General features: G+C 59.4%; 2 protein-coding genes across 8 annotated transcripts in view; one reads left to right on the forward strand and one right to left on the reverse strand.

Annotated features, from left to right (window-relative positions):
- On the reverse strand, positions 1-17,354 carry NLRC3 (NLR family CARD domain containing 3). Of its 6 annotated transcripts, none has more exons than XM_068699349.1 (19): positions 16,992-17,354; positions 11,249-11,435; positions 10,590-10,738; positions 7,762-9,505; positions 7,336-7,422; positions 6,547-6,630; positions 6,247-6,330; positions 5,768-5,851; positions 5,310-5,393; positions 4,591-4,674; positions 4,282-4,365; positions 3,377-3,460; positions 3,190-3,273; positions 2,886-2,969; positions 2,665-2,748; positions 2,465-2,548; positions 2,138-2,221; positions 1,976-2,059; positions 1-1,524 (listed from the first exon to the last, which is right to left on the reverse strand). In XM_068699349.1, the coding sequence occupies exons 2-19, from the start codon at positions 11,344-11,346 to the stop codon at positions 1,434-1,436; spliced, it is 3,261 nt and encodes a 1,086-aa protein (XP_068555450.1). In that variant the 5' UTR covers positions 11,347-11,435; positions 16,992-17,354; the 3' UTR covers positions 1-1,433. The 6 variants fall into 6 exon arrangements, with proteins under 6 accessions (XP_068555450.1, XP_068555448.1, XP_068555449.1 ...); XM_068699347.1 differs by having other exon boundaries at positions 10,478-10,738; XM_068699348.1 differs by having other exon boundaries at positions 11,249-11,438.
- NMRAL1 (NmrA like redox sensor 1) overlaps positions 13,954-20,663 on the forward strand; it is an 8,405-nt gene continuing 1,695 nt past the window's right edge. The window contains exons 1-5 of one of the 2 annotated variants that reach the window (XM_068699367.1): positions 13,954-14,329; positions 18,749-18,936; positions 19,012-19,250; positions 19,940-20,189; positions 20,421-20,611. In XM_068699367.1, the coding sequence (XP_068555468.1) occupies positions 18,789-18,936; positions 19,012-19,250; positions 19,940-20,189; positions 20,421-20,611 (828 nt within the window). In that variant the 5' untranslated portion in view covers positions 13,954-14,329; positions 18,749-18,788. Of the gene's footprint in view, positions 14,330-18,661; positions 18,937-19,011; positions 19,251-19,939; positions 20,190-20,420; positions 20,612-20,663 lie in introns of those variants that run through there. The other variant, XM_068699368.1, reaches the window with a different exon arrangement.

The raw sequence follows: 20,663 nt of genomic DNA on the forward strand, positions 1-20,663 counted from the left end.
TTTTTCCAGCTAGGAATTGATTTATTTCCAAGTATGTACAGATCGCACAGCTCACCCCAGCAGTCCTCCAGGAGCAGCCCCCAGAGGTGTTTGGAGCAGGACAGCAGCAGCAGCATGTCCGAGTGTGGAGTCTGGCTGGGGTGGGTCAGGGAGAGGGGCAGTGGCTGGCAGGGGCTCTGGGGGCTGCACAGGCTGGCTTCTGGTCACCTGCAAACCTGGCACCTTCTGGGATCACCATGTCTCTGCTGCACACCCAGAGGCATCACCAGGCACCTCTGTTTCAGGAGCTGCCTGCCCAAAAGGTGACCTGCTAGGGGAGAACCCTCTCCGGAGCTGGGACAGGGGGAAGACGTGTCCCAAGGTCACCCAGCTTGTCACCGATGGCAAGAGCAGGAAACCCAAAAAGTCCAGCCTAAACTCGTGAGAGGCAGAACTTTGTCAGGAGGCCTCCCAGCAGCACCTGGATGCGTGTGCTGGAGGTGGCCTGTCCTCATGCAGTGCTGGTCCTCTTCCACGCGCCCTCCCGCTCCTCCTTCCTTTCTCCCAAGGGCTCTTTATTTCCCAAGGCCTTTCTAGATGGTTCTACTCCTACACCTTGGGATTTCTGTCTCTTCCAAGAGGCTTTGATGTGGGACAGCACTACCAAACACTTTGGGCATGCCCAGCCAAAATCATCTTGCTCCTGAGGGCATGGCAAGGCGCACCGCTGCACAAGGAGCAGCCCCTGCTCTGAAATGCCCTGCTCCAAAGCACCCCCGACTGATCTGAGCGAGGGAACAGCAAAGCTCTCATCTCTCCAGGACTGCAGCAGGAGCTGTATTTGGCATGGTGAGAAGGGGGGCAGCTGTTTCACCTGGCTCTCCCAGCCTCTCCCTAGCAGACCTCGATGGAGAAGAGCTGGCACTGGGAGCAATGTCCCGGGGCTGGGCTGGGGCGCCGTGACATTTGCCTACAGCAACCCAGGGTGAGAAGAGAGCCGAGCTGCTGGGCGGTCAGGATGTGCCTGGTGTGGGGCAGGCTCCGGGCACAGCACCGCGGCCCCAGCATCACGGAGATCACAGGAGGGGTTTGCTGCCCAGGCGGTGGGAGGTGAGTTATCCCTGTGCGTGGGAAAAGGGCCTGGCGTGTGGGGTGTCCCCTCCTCCCTCCTGTTTCCATTTCACCCATTCACATAGCCTCCAAGCTCTGCTGAAGGGGCCCCCAGCCATGTGTTCCCCAGCTTTTTAATGCTGGTGAGCATTGACCTTCATGCACTGCTGATCCCAAGCCCCACGTCCCAGCAGCTGCCAGCCCCTGGGGGCCCTGCTGAGAGCTGCGGGGCTCTCCTTGCCCCTACTCTCCCCCGCCGAGCCTGGCGTCCCCCCTGTGCAGGCACAAGCGGCCAAAGGGACGCCCTCTGCCCCACCAGGCCACCTCCTCGCAGCCAGGGGCCCTCACACCTCCACGATGCAGTCAGGTGCGTTTGTCCGGATGGCGTCAGAGATCATCTTGGCTCCCGACTGCCCAATGCGGTTCCCTTGCAGGCTGAGAGAGGGGAGGAAGAGGAGTTCAGGCTTGGACACTGGGTGCTTTTGAGAGAAGCTCCCCAGCTTTGCACCAGCCTCCAGCATCGCTTGCAACCTCGCCACGCCAGCCCAGACCTCATGCGAGGACCTGGTCGCAGAGGACTGTGGCTTTGAGAGCCCCAAGGCAGCCAGGTGAGCAGCTGCAGAACACCCCTGGGGAGCTGGAAGGGCTGATCCAGCTGCACCTTGTGGTATTTTGGGGAGCATTTGACTTTTAGGATGGTCCTTTGCCCTGAAGGCATCCCCGGAGAGGAGCTGCGGGGTCTGGAGTGGTGTAGGGATGTTGGCTGCCACTTGGGAGGAGATCGGGATGCCCTGGCCCCCAGCCCCTGCAGGGCAGCTGGGGATGGGCAGTGCCAGCAGTGGGGAAGGTCTCCCCCACCCCTGCCTTAGGTTCAGCAGCCACTTACTTGACGTAGGTGAGGCCGTGGTTCCCCTTCAGAGCGGTGGCAATGCAGATGGCTCCGTCCATGCCCAGGGAGTTCTCCTGCAGGCTGCGGGAGGCGGCAGGGTCAGAGCACCGACCTCCAGCAAGGTCTGGGGGCGTTCTTCCTGGGGTGCAGGGTACTCACTTGAGCCTGCGGAGGCTCCGGTTCACCTTCAGCGCGTTGGCCATCGCTTTGGCTCCTGCCACGCCGATGGAGTTTCCTCTCAAGCTGCAAAGGAAGGCAGGCCATGGGGAAGGACAGCCCGGGGTGACCCGTGGGCCCCGTGCTCTATATGGGCGAGAGGAGGAGGTGGGAGAGGGAGCCCCACATCAGCGAGCCAAGGGACAGGTAAGTCTGCTAGGGCGTGATGTAGGGGATGCAAGAGGTGATGAGACAAAGACCGGAGCCTCAGACACCCCCAGGGAGCGGTGTCACCGTGCTGGGGACTCGCTGGCCCCACCGAGCACTTACTCCAGGATCTGCAGACTCTTGTTGACCATCAAGGCCTCCGCTAGGGCTTGGGCCCCGGCCGCACCGACTGAAGCCACCTGAAGGCTGCAAGAGAACAAGAGCCCTTCAGTGCACGTCCTGAGGTGGCCGTGGTGCACTAATTAGACGAGGTAATCAGACCAGCTGCAACGCCGGGGCCCTGCCACAGCCTGGGCACTCACTGGAGATCTGCCAGGGTGGTGTTGACCTTCAGCGCAGCGGACAGGGCGGCCATCCCCTCGTCTCCGATGGCGTTCTCCTGCAAGCTAAGACAGGGAAATCCGGCGTCTGCCCCAGCCCCAGCACCCAGGAGCAGGGAAACGGGCATCGAGCACAGGGCACGGTGTGCCAAAGTGCCCTGGGGGTCCGTGCCCAGGACCTGCCCGCCTGTATCCACACTTACTCGAGGCTGGCCAGGCTGCTGTTGGACTTGAGTGCTTGTGCCAGCGCCGTGGCCGCGTTTGCCTGAATGAAGTTCCACTGCAAGCTGCAAAAAAAGGGGAGCTGAAGGCTGGGCTTTGGGGTGCCCCGGTTCCTCCGGGCTCAGCACCCATCCGCTCACCACCTCCAACACGGTGGAGGCTCAGGGGTGACCCCGTTCACCCAGTGCAAGGCCCCCACGGGTCCATGCAGGATGGCAAGCTCCACGTCTCGTGGAAGGGCAACTCAAGGAAGCCACTTGCCCACCAGCTCCGAGGGAAACTCACTGGAGGGAGGTGAGCGCCCTGTTCTCCTTCATCGCCAGAGCGATGGCCTTGCCGCCTTCGTCGTACAGCAGGTTGGCTGCTAAGCTATGGGTAGAGGACAGAGGAGACACGAGTCACACGTGGTTTGGGACATCTCCAGCGACACCACGCAGCAGTGTGGGTGCCCTCCTGGCCCCGTGGGACTTACTCCAGCCTCCTGAGGGTGCTGTTGGTCCGCAGGGCGCGGGCGATGGCAGGGCCCCCCTCCTTGCTGATGGAGTTCTCCCGTAGGCTGGGGAAAGACAGAGGCTGGGGGGAGAGCACCAAGGCAGGGCATCGGCTGCCCCCCCAGCCCCTCTGCCCCCCGCTCTGGGGCTGTAACCATCCGTGGCACCAGCAGCTCCGCTCCCTGCATGGCTGTCTGCAGCGACACAAGCTCAGCAAGAGATGTCCTCGGAGAAGGGAAGCCTAAAGTCTGACCTCGTGGTGTGGGGCTGTGCCCAGACTGCCCCACTGAAAACAGGGATCACGGATCACAGTGTGGCTGAGGTTGGAGGGGATCCCTGGGCCTATCTCCTCCACCCCGTGCTCCAGCAAGCTGCCCAGCCCCATGTCTGGGTGGCTTTTGGAGAGCTCCAAGGAGGAGACTCCACAACCCCTCTGGGCAACCTGTGCCAGGGCTCCATCACCGGTAAAGCAGCGCTTCCTGGGGTTCAGACAGAGCTCCTGTGATTTCTGTGGGGTGGCATTAGATGGAACAGAGCTGCTGTCATGAGTGCCCTGCTGCCACCCCTCCCTGCAGCGGCTAGTTTTCGCAGCACGTCCCTGCCAGTTTATCGGGGTTTTTCTCAGCCTGTTTCCGTGCTGCGATGGCTTTGTTGTGAGAGACAGCTGGGTGGTATATGAGCTGATACCACCTCATGGGGAGAAAGTTAACGACTCCCAACCCTCAGCCTTTTTAGGGACCGAGGCTGCTTTCAGCATCCGGAGCAGTCGTGGAAGCAGCCGGGCACGAGCCCAGCCTGCCGAGGAGCTCCCGTGTCCCCTCTGTCCCGAGAGCTGTGCCCCAGGGTGGCATCATTGGGACAGGGGGGCAGAGGGGCTGCCACTTACTTGAGGTTGACAAGTCCCTTGTTGGAGCAGAGAGCCACTGTCAGAGCCGCGACCCCGGCGCTGCTGATGGAATTGCTCTGGAGACTGACACAAAGAGGGGGGCGTTAGGACGGGCCACTCTTGGCACCTCTGGGTGGGCTGCGGGGTTGCATCAGGGGTTAAAAGCGCCTCTTACACCAAGGAAGAGGTCACCAAGGGGAGCCGAGGCCAAAGGAGCAAAGGTGGAAGAAGCAGAGGGCGCCCAGCAAGGGGCTTTGTGGCAGCAGGGGGGGGGTGGCAGCCAGGGGCTGCTGCGTGTTGGGGACTTACTCGAGGCTTTGCAGGCTGTGGTTGACCTTCAGAGCTTCAGCCAAGGCGACCGAGCCGTTGTCTCCAACGGAGTTGCTGGAGAGCCTAAGACAGGAGGCCGAGGGAGCGTTACCAGCAGCCGTGTCACAGCCAGAGCCCCTGCTGGCAGTGTGGGGTCTGCAGCCCCCTGCCCTCCAGCGGGACCTGAGCAGCTTTGTTGGCCTCCCCTTGCTGGGGTTATGCTTAAACCTGCTGCCAAGGATTCACCTGACCCAGCAGGAGTGCCACCACAGGGTCCCCATGTCCCCTGCTGTACCTTTGGGTCCCGGGAACACCCTCGGGGTCCGACCACAAGCATGAATTTGCTGCGGTCTAATTTCCAGCCCACATGCACCCGTGTTGCTGTACCAAAACTGCTTTTTAGCTGAAACCTCTTTTAATGTACCTACAGGGCCTGGAGCCCCACCGTTCTGGAGGGCAGCCTGGCCCCTTGGTTCGCTCCGTGGCTCCCTGCTTCCCCAGAGGAAAGCAGAGCATCTCAGAGGTAAGCAGAGCACCTCAGCACCAGGTCTATCCAAAAGCCATTCTGGCACGCTTCCCACCCTCACCCACAACATTCCCCTTGGACAAAGCCTGCCCTGACTGAGTAGCACGGCCCAGACCCCTGCCCTCAGCTCCCAGGGACACGTGGCATTGGCACTGCCATCCCTCGGCCTCGTGCTGCCCCTGTCAGCTCTCACATGAGTTCCTTGAGGCTGCAGTTCCTCTTCAGTGCTTCTGCGATTTTCTTCGCGCCCTGGGCTCCGATGGAGTTTTTCTGCAGGCTGCAAAGGAGAGGAAGTCACCCTGATTATCAGCCAGCCTCAGGCACCTCTCTGCTGGCAGCACCTGCACCCCCTTCCTCCCCTATAGACTGTTCTCAGCTCTGGCAGTGCTCTTCCACCCCACATGCACCCTGAGAACGCATCAGACTGGGAAAAAAACTGGGTTGTGACAACCTCTAGAGGTCTAGAAGGTCTTTGCTGATAGGGGTGGTGTGGGGGCAATAAACTAGGAAAATCAGCACAATGGGAAAGCCCCGGCTCTGCTGCTTGGCCCCCGTGACCAGCCAGACACCGGGATGGAGCTGAGCCGGAGCCCGTGTGGGGTCTGCTGGTGGCTGGGAGGAGCAGGGGGGCACCGGGTCCTGGTCACTCACTGCAGGGTCGTCAGCTTGTGGTTGGTGAGCAGCGCCTCGGCCAGGAAGGTGGCACCGTCCTCCTTGATCACGTTGTGCTGCAGGCTGCAAGGAGAGGAGCAAGCTGTGAGCACCAGGGCGGGTGGCACCTGCTTCATCTCAGCACCCCCAGACATCAAACACCCGTCCGGGGCTGCCACCAGTGCAGGGCGAGCAGGAACCCCCCTGATACAGCACTAAGGGGTTCCCAGCTTCGCTGCCCACAGCAGTCTGCTTTGCTGTTGTGCAGTCCTGCATCCCAACGGAGATTTAGGGCCCCTCTGGCTGATGGGGATTTAGGGCCCCTATTATTTCTGTGCCCCCTGCAGTCAGGCTTGCTGCCCGGCACAGCTGAACCAGGGTGTGCCCAGGGACTCCCCAGGGAAACCACGACGTGCAGCCCTGCAGGCAGCTCGTCCCATGCCTCTGCTCCTGGGGGTGCTGCAGAAATTGAGACTTACTTCAGGGAGAGCAGGACTTGGTTTTTTTTCAGTGCATCAGCCAGCGCTTTCGCTCCCGAGGGGCCGATGGAGTTGCTCCGCAGGCTGGGGCGAGGCAGGGGAGAGGTGAGCAGAAAGGACAGGGTTAGCAAGGCACAAGAAGGGACTGTGGCAGTTCACCAACACGTGCCCAGCTCAGCTGAGTGCTGCTGTGGGATGCCAGGGTCGGGCACGAGGCTGTCCCCAGCTCCGTCGGGGAGCCAGGAGGGGTTTGGCTGCACAGGGACAGCGCGGAGCGAGCTGGGAGGGGGCAACACTTACTCCAGCACCATCAGGCTCCTGTTGACCATCAGTGACCTGGCCAGTGCTTTGGCACCCTTGTTGCTGATCTGATTTTCTGCCAAGCTGCCCAGAAAAAGAGAGCGGGTGTCTGTCAGGGGAAGGAGGAGGCTCTCACAGCCCCGGTGCAGCTGCGAGCGCTGCTGGGTACGGTGCAGCAGAGGAGAGCGATGGGGAGCGTTTGTTTGGTGGATGGCACAGCCCTGCCTCGCTGTGCAAATGCTTCGGGGTGGCACTGCAGGGACGGGGTGGAAGGGGAGTTTCTAGATTTAATTCATGCAGTGAAACGCAGAACTCACAGTGAAGGGATCTCTGTGTGCAGCCACAAACAAGGAAGGGAAGGGAGATGGGAAAGAGGGGACCCATCTTCTCGAGGCCACGCATCTCCATGCACCAGCTGCTCTAACCCATGCTTTGTGCCCAGCAAACACCCAGGGCCTCGGGAGGTGGGTTACCAAGACAAGCCAGCTGCAGCTTGCTGCCCAAATTCCAGGTTTAAGAACAGCAAGGAGGTGAGGTAGGAGCCCAGCTAAAAATAACTGAGGGGGGTGGCACTGATCGGGGTTTTGGATGAATCACGGCCTGCACAGGGCTGCTGCTGGCAGCTTGTCCCGGGGAGCCTGGGCTCCTGGAGCAAGGGTAAGGTGCAGGAGCCCCCCACGTGGGGCTGTCCTTGTCACCTGGCACCCTGGGGAGGCAGTGGGACAGCCACCCCTGGAGGCCCCTCGCTCTGGTTCTTCCCAGGAAGAGCTCATCTGGGCTAGGTCCTACCTGAGCTTCTGGATCTGGCAGTCCTTCACGCTCAGCACGCTGCCCAGCAGCTCCATCACGTTGTCCTTAAACTGGTTATTGTCCAGCCTGGAGGAAACAGAAGGAAAGAGCAAAAGCCGAGGTATTCTGGAGAACAAAGAGTGAGGAAAAGACTACCCACAGCTGTGTAGGAACACAGCTGTGTAGGAACACAGCTGTCCCATGACGTCTGCGCTTCACGAGCGGAAAAACTCAAGCCCAGAAGCAGAGGTGGCTTCCCTGAGACTGCAGAGCTTCACCCATGCCATCCCCAGGAGAAAGGACAGCTTTGTGCTGAGGGACAGCGCTGGTGGGCCTGCATCTCCTGTAGACCCCTGGGGTTTTGAGTCACGGGAGCAGTCTGGTGTCCCTGCTCGCTAATCCCAGTGCGGCCCCACTGCGCCTTACCTGAGGTTGTGGCAGAAGAGGAGCTGGGGGAGCAGGCTCTTACAGACGTTGTAAGTCAGGCAGTTGGAGAGGTTGGTCTCCTCCACGCACACGTCGGAGACCTGCAGGAGATAGGCCAGGACGGAGCAGTTCACTGGCGTGAGCATCCCAGCCAAGCTCTCGTTCTTCATCGCCTCCTCCACAGACTTGGCGATCTCCATGTGCTGGATCTCCTGCAGGCAGTGCACGGTGTTCACCGTCCGCGAGGAGATAACGTAGTCCGTGTTCAGGCAGCCCTGGAGGAAGCTGATGGCTTGGCTCCTGAAGCTGTTGTGCTCGTCCTTGGCCAGGAGCCACCCGGAGAGCAGCTTGTTCACCTGGGGGGAGAGCAGCCCCGAGAGGAAGCGCACGAAGATATCGAGCTGCCCGTCCTCGGCCTGCAGAGACCTCTGCACGGCGCTCTTGAAGTGGTTGAGGAAACCCAGCTTGGGCCAGGACATCCCGTTCTCCGTGAAGAGGTCGAAAATTGCCCGCTTCGCAGCGGTGTAATAATAAATAGCTGCTAAGAACTCCTGTATGGTTAGGTGGGAAAAATAATAGGCTGTGGAGGACTGCACCTCCTCCTTGAGTAAGAGTCTGCTGCACAAGCTGCTCTGCAGCAAGGAGAGGTCTATGCCGTACGTCTTCATGTCCTGCTCGTAAAACACGTACTTCCTTTTGAGCAGCCCGTAGAAGGCCAGCCTGCCCAGGCTGCCCAGGATTTTCTTGCTGTTGTTCACGGCTTGCTCAATCCTGAGTGTTTCTCGCTGCTTTTCCGGCCAGTCGCTGCTCAAAGCCATTTTAAAGTAATAGGAATAGATTTCGGAGAGGGTCTTAGGAACAGCTGTCATTTCTTGGGACTGATCGGTGCTGGTTTTTAGGTAATAACCAATCGAAGAGCCAGAAATCCGGCAAAAGCCAGGAACGGTGCACATGATGTGTAAGGATCTGTTAGCCTTGATATGATGCAGAACTTGGCTGGACAAGTCTCTGTTGTCCCGGAACATCTGGTCCAAAAATTCTTTCATCTCAGCTGCTCCGAAACCTCGTATTTCTGTCATCCGGTCAACCAGCCCGCCGGGGATTTGGCTGGCTGCTGTCGGCCGGGAGGTGACCCAGACAGAAGCCTCCTGTAGCAGGTTGCCACGGATGATGTTGGTGATCAGGTTGTCCACCTGGATCTCCTTCTTGGGGTCGGTGCACACAACCGTGTTGGAAAAATCCAAGGGAGTCTTGAACTCGTCCAAGCCGTCGAGGATGAGCAGCACCCTGGCGGCTCCGGCGGAGATGCAGCTGGGCTCGGTGGCGTGAGGTAAGGCCAGGCGGATCAGCCGCTCGGCGGAGAGCTTCTCGTAGGTGTTGAGCTCCCGGAAGGTGAGGGGCAGCCCCAACATGATGTCCCTGGTGATCTCCCCCTTTGTCCAGCTGGAGACAAACAGCTTCACCAGCGTGCTTTTGCCGATGCCAGCCACCCCTACGGTCACAGAGATCCGTGGGGGGATGCTGACCTTGGACAGGGGCAGGAAGAGCTTCTCTAAAGGGATGCTCTTGGACACGTTCCGGAGGCCTTTGGTGGTTTCGATCTGCAGGATGTCGTGCTCCTTCTGCTGGATGTCGGTCAAGCCTTCCACCAGCAGCAGGTTCATGAGGCGCGGGACGGGACCCGTCTCCAAGCTGTTCCCATAGCGGCTCTGGAGGCTCTCCAGATGTTTCTGCACCATCGGCTCTGCCCAGAGAGAAATGAAAGGAGGTGAGGGGGAGGAGGAGAACCACGAATGCAAAATAAATAAATAAATAAATAAATAAAATAATGCAAAAGCTTATACAGGAGGCATGTGCCAGGGCCCTGACTGGCCTCACCTGCATCCTCTCCCCACACCTGCAGGGCCAGGAGCCCGTTTAAGCCCATTTAAGCCTCCCGACCCTACCCGAGCTGTGCTGTAGGAGCATTTGTTGACAGCTCCATGGCTCTTGTGCCTGCTGTGGGCCTTGTTGATCCAGACCCAGATCTGTGCACTGCCTTTGCAGCCTGTCCTCAGGCCCTCCTCAGCTCTCTGCACTTGTCTGGGGGTCTCTGGCACGTGCCTGGCCCCAGTTTTTTCTTCCCTGGGCCCGATCCTGTGGCGTGGCTCCCTGGCTTGGCCTCAGCCCCATTGCCACAGATCTGGACCCTTGCTTGCACCCAAACCCCGGCAATATTTATATTGAAGGGCAGGATAAAACAGGGGCTGGAGGGGAGGAAGGAGCTGGTGTTTTTGGGGCTGCTGCCTCTGCCTGGGGAGCAGAGGAGATGCCTCAGCTGGGGTGCGAGCCTGGGGGCTGCCGTCCAGCACTACTGACGTGATCCTCTCATTCTCTGCCTCTCCCCAGGCTGCAGAAGTGTCTCGGAGGCTGCGTGGCCCCCCCGAGGCCCTGCCCCATCCCCACATTGCTACAGGTGGGTGGCGATGGAGGATCCGTCCCCAGGTGGTCCTGTCAGACTGCGTGAGCTCCCTGGGATCCACCACCCTCCGAGCACAGGTACGGCATCGCTGCTGCACCCCACGGGGCTTCTGCTCTCTGCTGCGACTCTCGCGAGCCCTGTCACCCCCTTGTTGTTGTCCTTCCTCGGCTGAGGCTGGAGGAGGCCCTGAGCCAGCAGCGGCGCTGCCACGGGGCCGCAGAGCCCCTTGTCCTGCTCCCCCTGTGCGCTGCCTACCGTAAACAGTGATGTGGAGGTAGAGCTGGGAATTGGTGGTCTCGATGAAGGTCTGCAGGCACTGGGAGGCATAGCTGCCCTTGCCAGCCAGGACATCCACCACGGCCCTCACCTGCTCGGGCAGGGAGCTCGCCTCCTGCGCCCGGCCGGCCTCCTCCGCCGTGAGGAGGTCCAGCCTCCGCAGGTGGCAGATGATCTCCTCCAGGAACTGTGGTGAGATGGACCTCACCAGCTGCTTCTGGTAGCGACTGATCCAAGCCTCTGCGGGAGAGGAGAGCAGCAGGGTTGGCTCTGGTACGAGGCCCGGGCACGTGGCTCGGGGGTGCTGGGGAAGGGCAGCGGTCCTGGAGGATGGCATCACCTCCAGGGAACGTCCTCCTGGAGGCGAAGCCGTCCCAAAACTGTGGTGGGTTAGGAGGTGCTCGGTCAAGGTGGTGGCTATAGAAAATGGAGTTAAAGAAACCCAAGAACACAAGAGATGATGGAAACAAAGCCTACGCACAGCAGGGTCTGATGAAGATCATCTGCCTTCGGAGGCAGCTGCTCCCCCCATGCCAGCACAGCAGTCCCCAAGCCCTCAGACTGGCAACCACCATCAGTGCTCACACCGGGGAGCCCCACCTCACCCCAGTTTTGGACATGAACCCCACCAAGGCGCTGGATTTCCTTGGCCCACTGCCTGTCCTGCCGCAGAGCCCAGCCACAGCCAGACCCGAGGACCTGCCCGTGTCAGTGTCAGTGTCCCTGCGGCTCCCTCCGGCCACCACTCACCTTCCATCAGAGGCCTCCCGTGGCATCGGCGATCCCGGGGCGAGGAGCGCGGTGTTGGCAGCAGCACGGCTCTCAGCCTGCGCCCACCACCTTCCCATGGACTGCCCGGTGTTCCCTTAGGTGGGCACGCAGCAGACGGCACGTCAGTGCGAGCTCTGGCTGCCCCGCTCAGCCCTTATCCATCTTCCTGCTGGAATAAGAGGAGCGGCGTGGGAGGGAGCTGCCTTGAGGTAACGCTGCCCTCCCCACCGCCGGCACAGGGGGACGTGCACTGAGCTGGTGGCCATCCACAGCCACTGCCACGAGCCCTCGTGGGCCCACACCAGAGCTGAGGCTGCTGCGTGCAGAGCTCGGATGCCAGCCCTGATCCTCTGACACCAAAATCCAGCAGCATCTGTCTTAGCTTGGGGCTCGGGTCAGCCAAATGCTCAGACTGCTGCGGGCTGGGCCGGGGCTGAGCCCATCGTGCTGCAGCATCTCTGCCTGCTTGCCCGGACCTCGCTGCAGGCTTGGTGCCTTCTCCAGCACCGCTTCTGCAGGAGCCTTTCTCAGGCACTGTGTCTGTGGGAAGTGCCCAGAGGTGTGGTGACACCCCCGTGCCACCCGCAGGGCACCCGGCAAGCGTTGGGGTGCCAGCCCTGTCACCCGTGGGTCAGCAGCACTGTGCGCTGCTCATCAGGTTTCTTTTTGTTGTAAAGGAAGTTGTGGGGCAGCAGCAGAACGACAGGGGACCCGTTTCGGTTTCCAAGCCACCTCGTTGCCGTCCAGAACCCCCGTCACAGCTCGCTGAGCGGTGGCAAACACCACATCCTGTTGCAGAGCTGTAGGTGCTCCACTTCAGTGGCAGCGCTGATGAATCGCAGCGCAGACAGAGCCCCTACCCACCCCCTCGTCTGCTGCAGGACCGCTGCCAGACTGCTCTTACTTTTGGTTTGTTGTTTAGAAGCGCCTCCAGTCACTGAGCCCCATTGTTTTTAAAGCAGAGAGTAGAGGTGAGGAGGGAAATACCGCTGAGCATGCTCCAGGCTTCATCTGTATTAGCTCTTTGCACCGTGCCTCTTCGCCAGCCCTAAAACCATCGCTGTGGCTGTGTCCGGGTGGGAACTGCTCAGCCCGTGGAGCCAGGAGCCCCAGCACCTCCTGGGGCAGCTGCTTTGGGCAGCAGCAACACAGACACCACATCCTAGTGCCCTGGCACAGCACCAGGGCTGTGTAGGTCCGTGCCACCTCACCCCGAGGTGTGCCAGCCAGGTGCTGTGCAAGAAGGGACCCAGCTCGCAGGCGGGACTGCCCTTCCCAAACCCTCTCCTGAGCCCAACGTGGGCACCACAGGGGCTTTGTGCTGCCTGCCCAGCAGCCCCAGCTAACTCTTGCTTGCTTTGCTCAAACAAACCTGACCTCTTCCAGAGAAAAAATGTCAATACAGGTCAACCAAGGGAACCTGGAGGAGATTCTGGTCCGTGGTCAGGTCCATGGTACAAGGCTAGGATGTGGGACAGCCCCTTTGCAGTCTCCCCTGCTCGTCCTGCCAGGAGACCCGTGTGAGATTTGTGTTTCCCGACAGCAGACGCGAGGGTGAGTGCCCAGGGTGCAGGAGGGAGGAGCGGAGCCGAGTCCTGGGGTCCCTGCACACACCGTGGGGCCGCTCTCTCCTCGAGACCCTTCACAGCCGGTGGTGCACAGAGGCGCACAGCGACAGACACAGCTCTCCTACACAGCCCATCCCTGTCCACCCGCTGGCAAGCCAAGGTTTGAGGCACGGATTGGGTGCTGGTGCTGTTTTAAGGGTTTTTGGGGTGCTGGTGCTGTTTTAAGGGTAGCTGGGTCTGAACCCACTCTCCCTCCAAGACAGAAAGCCAAGTCCTTCTGCTCCTCCTCGGCTGCCCAGCTCTGACCCTCTGGTTTCAGAGGCCCGGAGGCAGCTCAGCTGCCTCGCATTTCACCCCTCAGGCAGCCTCTAGGTCCAATTAAAATATCAGCACAAATTAAAGGAGCGCGGGGAGCAGTTCACAGCAAAATTTTCACCCTTTGATGTCGTCTTGTCTCTAACTGGCCTGGAAGATTCAATTAAGTCTTTGCATGCAGCAGCCTCTAGGTTTCTCATCTTTGCTCCGCAACCAGTAGCGTGGTTAAAATGAAAGGGGTTTTTGCTGCTTGCAGTGATGTTTCCCTGTCAACCCTTCCTCTGAAACGTGGCTGGTCAGGAAAAGCCCTTTGATGGGGGAGAACCTGCTCTAACGCTAGAGATTATTTGATCGCATCCCTTGGTGCTACATCAAAACGTAATCCTGCTGCTGGAAGCCGGCAGCCGTGGCTCAGCTCATCCAAAAACATCTGATACAGAGAAGAAAGCAGCAGAAGAAATGTTGCAGTGGCAGCAATTTTTTTTTTTTCTGCTTCCGGCACGAAAGTTTCCCATGGACGCAGCTCCAGGGCTGCCCGGTGGGTGCTGGTTCTCTCCAGGAGGGCAGAAGATGTTATCTGCAGGGGCCAGGAGGCTGCAAGCGCTGTGTGGCCACCCAAGGGGGATCCAGCGGTGGCTTGTGTCCGTCCTGCCTTGCTGCTGGTGCCCCTGGGGGCACCGAGGTGATAAGAGGGAGAAGGAGAAGCTGCGCAGCTGAACTGGCATCTGTGAGCCCCAGGCAGGGAGATGGGGGATTTCGTTTGCAAGAAGGTGGTGGTAATCATCAGGAGGGTCCCACGCAGTGGGATGCCACCAGACGTGGGGCTTTGGGGACATGGGGACCCCTGGCTGGGGTGAGCGGAGTGCCAGTGCACAGGGAGGCTTCTGCTGGTGACCCCTGGGCACGGAGTCCTGCGGAGTGCTTTGGTTTTAGCTTTGCTTTTGTCTTCCAGCAGAAGAGTCGCCCGCCTGAGGATGTCCGGGCAGCCCTCGCCTTGTCCCTTAGCAGAGCTCTGGCCCTACCTCCTTCGTCCCACCACGCCTGTGAGCAGAGGGTGCGTGTCCACAACACGTCCGTGCCCAGGAATTGCAGACAGGACAGGCTGGCATGGCATGGAGCCTTGCAGACACCAGACTGCCTGGAAAACTGTGGAAATTGGCTGATCTGTAGTATTGAGGTATGTTATAAAGTCTCTTATGCTAATTAATAGCTGCGTTATTAACCAGGTGCCTCTAGGAGCAAAGGTCTGCCCATTCCAGTGCAGCTCCGTGCCCCCAAACCAGCAGAAACCCTCGGTGCTGCTTCTGCCTTCTCCCCTTTTCACGAGCACCCCGCTGGGGCTCGCTGGTTAATTCGGGAAGCCCCACACCGAGCCCAGCAGCACGGTGCTCCTGTGCTCGCTGTCCCCCAGCCATGGCAGCAGCGTTGCTCAGAGAGAAACCAGCCTCTCTTCCCACCATTTCCTGGCACGCATGAGCCTGGGTGGCACCTTGCTCCAGCTGGGGCAGGCGGCGTGATAGCTCTGGGTCCCCAGGATCTGTCCCCACAGCAGCGGGGGCTCGGGGCTGTAGGTAAGGCTGGTGGCAAGCTTGGAAGCCAAAAGTAGAAAACTGCCCCTGCTCAGGTGAGGTGGGAGGTGGTGATGCTCTTGCTGCAAGGCTCCCTTATTGATTCACCATCCCAGCAGCAGTGGGTGCTTTGGTTTTTCCCTGCGGGGTGGGGAGGGAGGGCAGCTCTCCGAGGGGCAGCACATCACACGCCATCGCACTGGGCCATCCCCTCCAGCTGCTCTCCCTCCACCGATGGTTTGAGCAAATCCTCCCGGCGCAGCACGGGCTGCCACCTTTTGGCAGAACAGAAAAGAATTTCCCTGAAGCATCTTCTGCGTTAGACCCAATTTCGGAACCGACGGATTTGCAGGTAATTCACCCACCTAGGCTTGCACACCATTTTAAGATGCCACCTAATTTTATTTTTACTGTCTGCACGTAAAGTTAGCAAAAATGATTGTGCCCACACAGAGAGTTTCCTGTGTGCGCTCTCCTTCCAGCCCTTCTTTACCAGGAGGACTTTCTCAAAACCAGAGGCCCCAGAGGCTGTTTTACCCCAGCCACCACCCTGTAGAGCCTGACCCGTGTAAAGTGTCACCAGGAGCCAAGGCTGGCCGGGCCTCGCTCATACCAGCATCGCAGCAGGCAGTGCTCTCACTCCCCAGTAAATACCTTCTAGATGCACCACACCTAACCCCTACCAGGTTTGTTTTTTCCTCCAAAACCTCAACCAGAAAAGCAGGGCCCAGACCCAGCTGGAGTTAAACAGCAAGCAGCGGAGGTGAGGAGCCGGGGAGTGCCTGTGGGCTGCGTGCTAGGAGCCCGAACACCAGATCTCATCAGCAAAAAGCAAGGATGGATCTACAGGTACCTCCAACCCGACAAAAATGAAGCTAATTTCAGAGAGGAGTTTTCCTGCAGGGTGCTGCTACACCTCGGAAGCCTCCAAATGACAAATGAAGCACTTACTGAGCCGACCATGCCCCCGGGACAAACTTCAGCACGTATGTGTCTGCAGCTCACGGAAACGCAGATCCTCTCCCCGTGAGCAGTTTCAGCCTCTCTCACCCCGGGGATCTCCGTTCTCAGGATTTCAGCACAAACACTGAGCAGGAGCCTGCCCCGCAGCGAGGCCAGCCTCAGCCCCAGCGGGAGGCAGAGCTGAGGGCGCTGAGCTGCCGCGGTGCTGCCCCGCCGCCGAGCCTTGGAGATGTGCCAGGTCCCCCAGGGCTTCGGTCACACGGCGCCTGCCCAGAGCTGCGGTTGTGAACCCCCAAAACCAGCTGCAAGTTCTCAAGAAATTTTTACCCAACACCCAACGTCCTTCGTGCTGCGCTCTCAGACTGCCCCAAATTACCTGCCTGGCCTTGGATCGCCCTCCACACAGCGCTCAGACCACAGGCGTGACGGCACCCAGCCCCTGATTTGGCTGCCCTCTCCCACCAATCCCCTGCCCCCAGGGTTCATAGCATCCCTGGTGCTCTTTGGGACTTAAATAAGAGCAGGATTAAGCCTCACGCACCGCCCGCAGTGCCCAGCACGCAGTGTCACGCTGCAGGATGCTGGGCATGGGCACACGGCCCCCTCCTTGGCCTGCCCTGGCACCTGCAGTTCGGGCATCGTGTTTGGGATCCCCACAAGCAGAAAGAGCCCAAGGAGATACCAGGAGCAGCCACTGAGCCTTCGGCCTCACTGTTCCTGTGGCCCAGCAGAGAAGCTTTCAAGGCCCATCTGGTTTCATCCCAGCCCCAGGACCACCGCTCGCTCTTTGATGTGCTGTGCTAGTGGGCAGCATGATGCACTGATGGATGCTAATCTCATCCCTTCCTGTTTACACCACATAAATAGCACGTTCTATTTATGCTACATTTCTCTGGCTGTTTTTGAAGAGGACTGAAGTCACCAAAATGGCACGAACCTGGGGGCAAAACCTGGCGGTGCACGAGGTGGGCAGGCTGCACCGGGCCCGTGTGTGCAGCCAGCAGCAGGCAAGGGGACAAAATTCGTGATGAGGGACACATCCCCGCGAGAAGCCACGCGTGTCCCCGTTGCACAGGATTGCTCCTGAGCCTCTCCCCCTCTGGCTGAGCTGTGAGAAGCCCGGACCAGGAGAGCCAGGACATCTCACAGCAGCGAAGCCGGTGCCGCCACGCATGGCTGCCGCAGCGAGGTGTGCAGCAGCTCGTCCCCACGCTGGGCAACCAAGCGGCACCCAAGCAGCACCCTGACATCCCACACGCCACCCAAGTGACAACAGCCAAGCTCCAACCAACCCCACCAGCACCTTACCTCTGCCTCGCGTCGCCTTCTCCACATCCCTGTGCGAGCAGGGCAGGAGGGAGGATGCCCCTAGTCCTGGTGGGAGCATCCTCCGCGCCCCTGCATGGCTCTGCTCAGACCTTTCCTCAAAGCTTTGCTCTCTCGCCGCCCGGATGCTCGAGCTCGAGTCAGAAAATGGAAGCTGAGCCCCTGCCCCTCCGGGACCCGAGGAGGAGCTGTGGGCCGCGGGCCCCCACAGAGGAGCCGGGGCAGCACCCCAGGGGTGGTGGCGGTGCCCCCCGCCCGCCGTGCCGTGCCAGCCGAGCTGCTTTTGCTCTGTCTCGCTCCTTGCCCCTTCCTGTGCTGTGGGTCTTGCTCGATCTTCCTTCCTGTCGCGGCAGAGCTGTCGGGCTGCCGTGTAGGCAAATTGAAGCACGGCTCTACCGAGAAACCCACAGCGCTGGTAACCACCCCAGCCCACGTGAGGCCCCGGCCACGGCTGCTCTTCTGGCTGCTGCATCTACACCGAGTGATTTCAAACAAAAATTCCCCCCAAACAGCAGCACAGGGGAGCCCTGCGTGGGCAGAGCTCAGGGGAGCTGGGTGCTGAACGTCGCAAAGCCGGGGCTGAAGCTTTGGGAAGACCCCACGGTACACAGCAGCTCTTCCCCTCGCTGGGCTGCACCAGGAAACCTTCGTCGTTCCACTGGTAAATTCAAGTTGTATCTTGAAAACGAGCAGAAGGAGAGGAATAAAGTCCCTTTTTCCCAGAGTTGTTCTTCTACCAGCACCGGAGCAGCGTTAGGGCAACGCTCTCAAGGTGTAATTCAGGTTGCCGCACGTAGAGCCAGGAGATGGACGCAAGGATCCTGGTGGGTCCCGTCCGCCTCGGGCTTTTCGGTCACTCCGTGGGGCCGTCTGCAGGCCCCCAGCGGGTGTCCCCCACTGGGTGTCCATCACCATGCCAGGCCTGCTTGCTGCCACCTGCCCTGCGTGTGGGGTGGGGACAGCGTGTCCTGCGTGGGGAAGGGGTCGCTCCCTTTCTGGCAGGTAGCACGAATGGAGCCCCACTGAGATCCCCGATGCCCATTGTGCTGCCCCTGGGTCTTGGGGAAAGGGACGTTTATTTATTTTTTCAGCTAGTATCATGTGCCCATATGTTTGCTTATATATATTAATACGAACCCGTATATATATATATAAGTATATATTAATATAGTAAATATACACTAATTGATATATAAAATTATATAAACATATTTATAGAATATGTTTAATGTGGTTAATGTATTAATGTATTAATATATTAATATATTAATATGATGTATTGTTAATATATCAGTATGAATATTATTAATAATATATTATATAACATATAACATATATATAGTAATATATAATGATATATATATTATATAATATATATAATATATATTATATAACATATGTTGTATAATATATATACATATATATGTATATAATATATACATATATAACATATATTATATAACATATAATATATTATATATATATATATATAATATAATATAAGATATATAAATATGAATATCAGTATTACACAAACGGATAAATATTACACAAATGGATATATTTCAGGCCACACAATGCTGTGTTTCTGTGGTGTCCATACAAAGGGCTGCTCTTGTTCTCGCAGCGTGCTCGCTGCCGCAGCCTGCCCCGGCCCCAGCTTCCAGGCTGGCTGCAGGGATGTGAGGCTCCTTTTCTGTAATTAAAGTGATCCGAGTCCGTCCGTCCTATAATAATAGGAAGTACCGCTCCCACGAGAGCACAGCCAAACTGGGCTGAATGCAGCTGAGCAGAGCCAAAAGGAGCCGAGCGGAGCCGAGCAGAGCCGAAGGCAGCCGAGCGGAGCCGAGCAAAGCCGAGCGGAGCCGAGGTGCCTGCGGTGAGGCCATGGCGGGCTGGGGGCCGCTCGTCGTGTTCGGGGCCACTGGTGAGCAAGGGCCGGGGGCTGGGGGCTTGGCCCGGTAGCCCCCGGCTCACGGCCCCGCTTCATCCCCGGCCACAGGGGCTCAGGGCGGCTCGGTGGTTCGGGCCCTGCTGGCCGAGGGCACCAGGGAGGTCCGTGCCGTGACGCGGAGACCCGGCAGCAGGGCGGCCGCGCAGCTGAGGCGTTTGGGGGCCCGCGTGGTGGCGGCGGACCTGGACGACGGGCGGACGCTGGAGCCGGCCTTGGAGGGCGCCTACGGAGCCTTCGTGGTCACCGACTTCTGGGAGCACTGCAGCCAGGAGAGGGAAGTGGAGCAGGTAGCGCCTTGCTGTCCCAGACCCCTCACCTGGTGGGGGTGCAGCCGTGTGGCAGCAGGGTGTGGGAGCTCTCAGAGCCCTTCCTGCAGCCTCACCAGCCCCGCTGGCTCAGGCACACAGTCACCAGGCTTTGAAAATGGATCGGGTCCTGCTCCTTGTAAAGCCAGAACTCCTTCCCTGCACCCACGTTGTCACAGTTAGATGCCCAGAGGCTCAGGGCGGTGGAGGGTGGGCTGACGGCCCCACAGAGCCTTCCCAGGAGGGAGCCAGGGCTGTGGCTGCCTGCACCCTGCTGTACCTACAGCTTTGGGGCCAAAACATGGCAGCATCAGAAATCCCAGGGCTTTCCCCAGTGGGAGGAGTTCACCCTAGGGGAGGCTGGTGGCTTCAGAAGGTAAGATCTGCTAAGGCAGGTCCCTGGTAGGTGCTTAGGGTTGGGGTTTGTGCACTTGGCGGAGGAGCTGGAGGGTTTGTGACCCTTTAAAGTAGGATGTGGAAGCGGAGGACTGCTCCACCTGGCTGGGTCTGCTCAGCCCTGGCCAGAGCACGAGGTGTGTGGAGCGTGTCCCCGGGTGTGCTGGATGCTGCCCGCCCGGTGGAACGAAGGGGAAGGGGTGTGTGGGGATGAAAGCTTGCGTGTGTCCCATGGGAGCCCTGCTTCTCCTCGCGGCCGGTGTCACTTCACGCAGGGGAAGCGGCTGGCTGATCTGTCGAAGCGCCTGGGTTTGCGCCACGTGGTGTACAGCGGCCTGGAGAACGTCCAGCAGCTGACAGGAGGCCGCCTCCAGGTGCCCCACTTCGATGGCAAAGGCGTGGTGGAGGAGTACTTCCAGGCCATCGGTGTTCCCACCACGATTATCCGAATGCCGTGCTACTTTGAGAATTTCCTTTCTTGCTTCAGGCCTGAGAAGGCCCCACAAGGAGACGCGTTTGTCCTGGGTAAGACGGGGCCTCTTGCTCTGCAACTCCTTGTCTGCTTGGCACAAGCTCTCTGGGCTGGAGGAACCATTCCCTATGTGGGCTCCTCCACAGCTCAGAACATAGAGGCTCAGAAGATCCCGTTTTTTCCCTACCTCGTGTTCAGGGGCAGGGTGCCAAAAACTGGGCATCGCGGGAGCTGGGCTCTCACACAGGGCTGCGCTCTGACTGGGATCGCTCTCTCCCCTACAGCACTGCCCATGGGGGACACCCCCATGGATGGGATGGCAGTGGAGGACTTGGGCCCCGTTGTGCTCAGCCTGCTGAAGTCCCCAGAGGAGTACGTAGGCCGAGTGATCGGGCTCAGCACCGGCAAGCTCACCGTGGCAGAGTACGCCGCTGCCTTCTCCCAGCAGACGGGCAAGAACGTGGAAGCCTCCAAGGTAGGAAGCCGCCCTCGGTGTGTTTGATGCTGCTGAGGGGGGTGGGAAGCTG

The sequence above is a fragment of the Anas acuta genome, chromosome 15 (assembly GCF_963932015.1).
Source record: "Anas acuta chromosome 15, bAnaAcu1.1, whole genome shotgun sequence".
Taxonomy (NCBI): domain Eukaryota; kingdom Metazoa; phylum Chordata; class Aves; order Anseriformes; family Anatidae; genus Anas; species Anas acuta.

Bases quoted from the DNA above. Each gene is read 5' to 3' on its own strand.
- NLRC3 (XM_068699347.1), bottom strand. The intron at 6,331-6,546 runs GTAAGTGTTGCC...GCCTCGCCCCAG, and splicing joins AGGAGCCTGATGGTGCTGGA to CCTGCGGAGCAACTCCATCG. The intron at 5,394-5,767 runs GTGAGTGACCAG...TCTCCTTTGCAG, and splicing joins CACAAGCTGACGACCCTGCA to CCTGCAGAAAAACTCCATCG.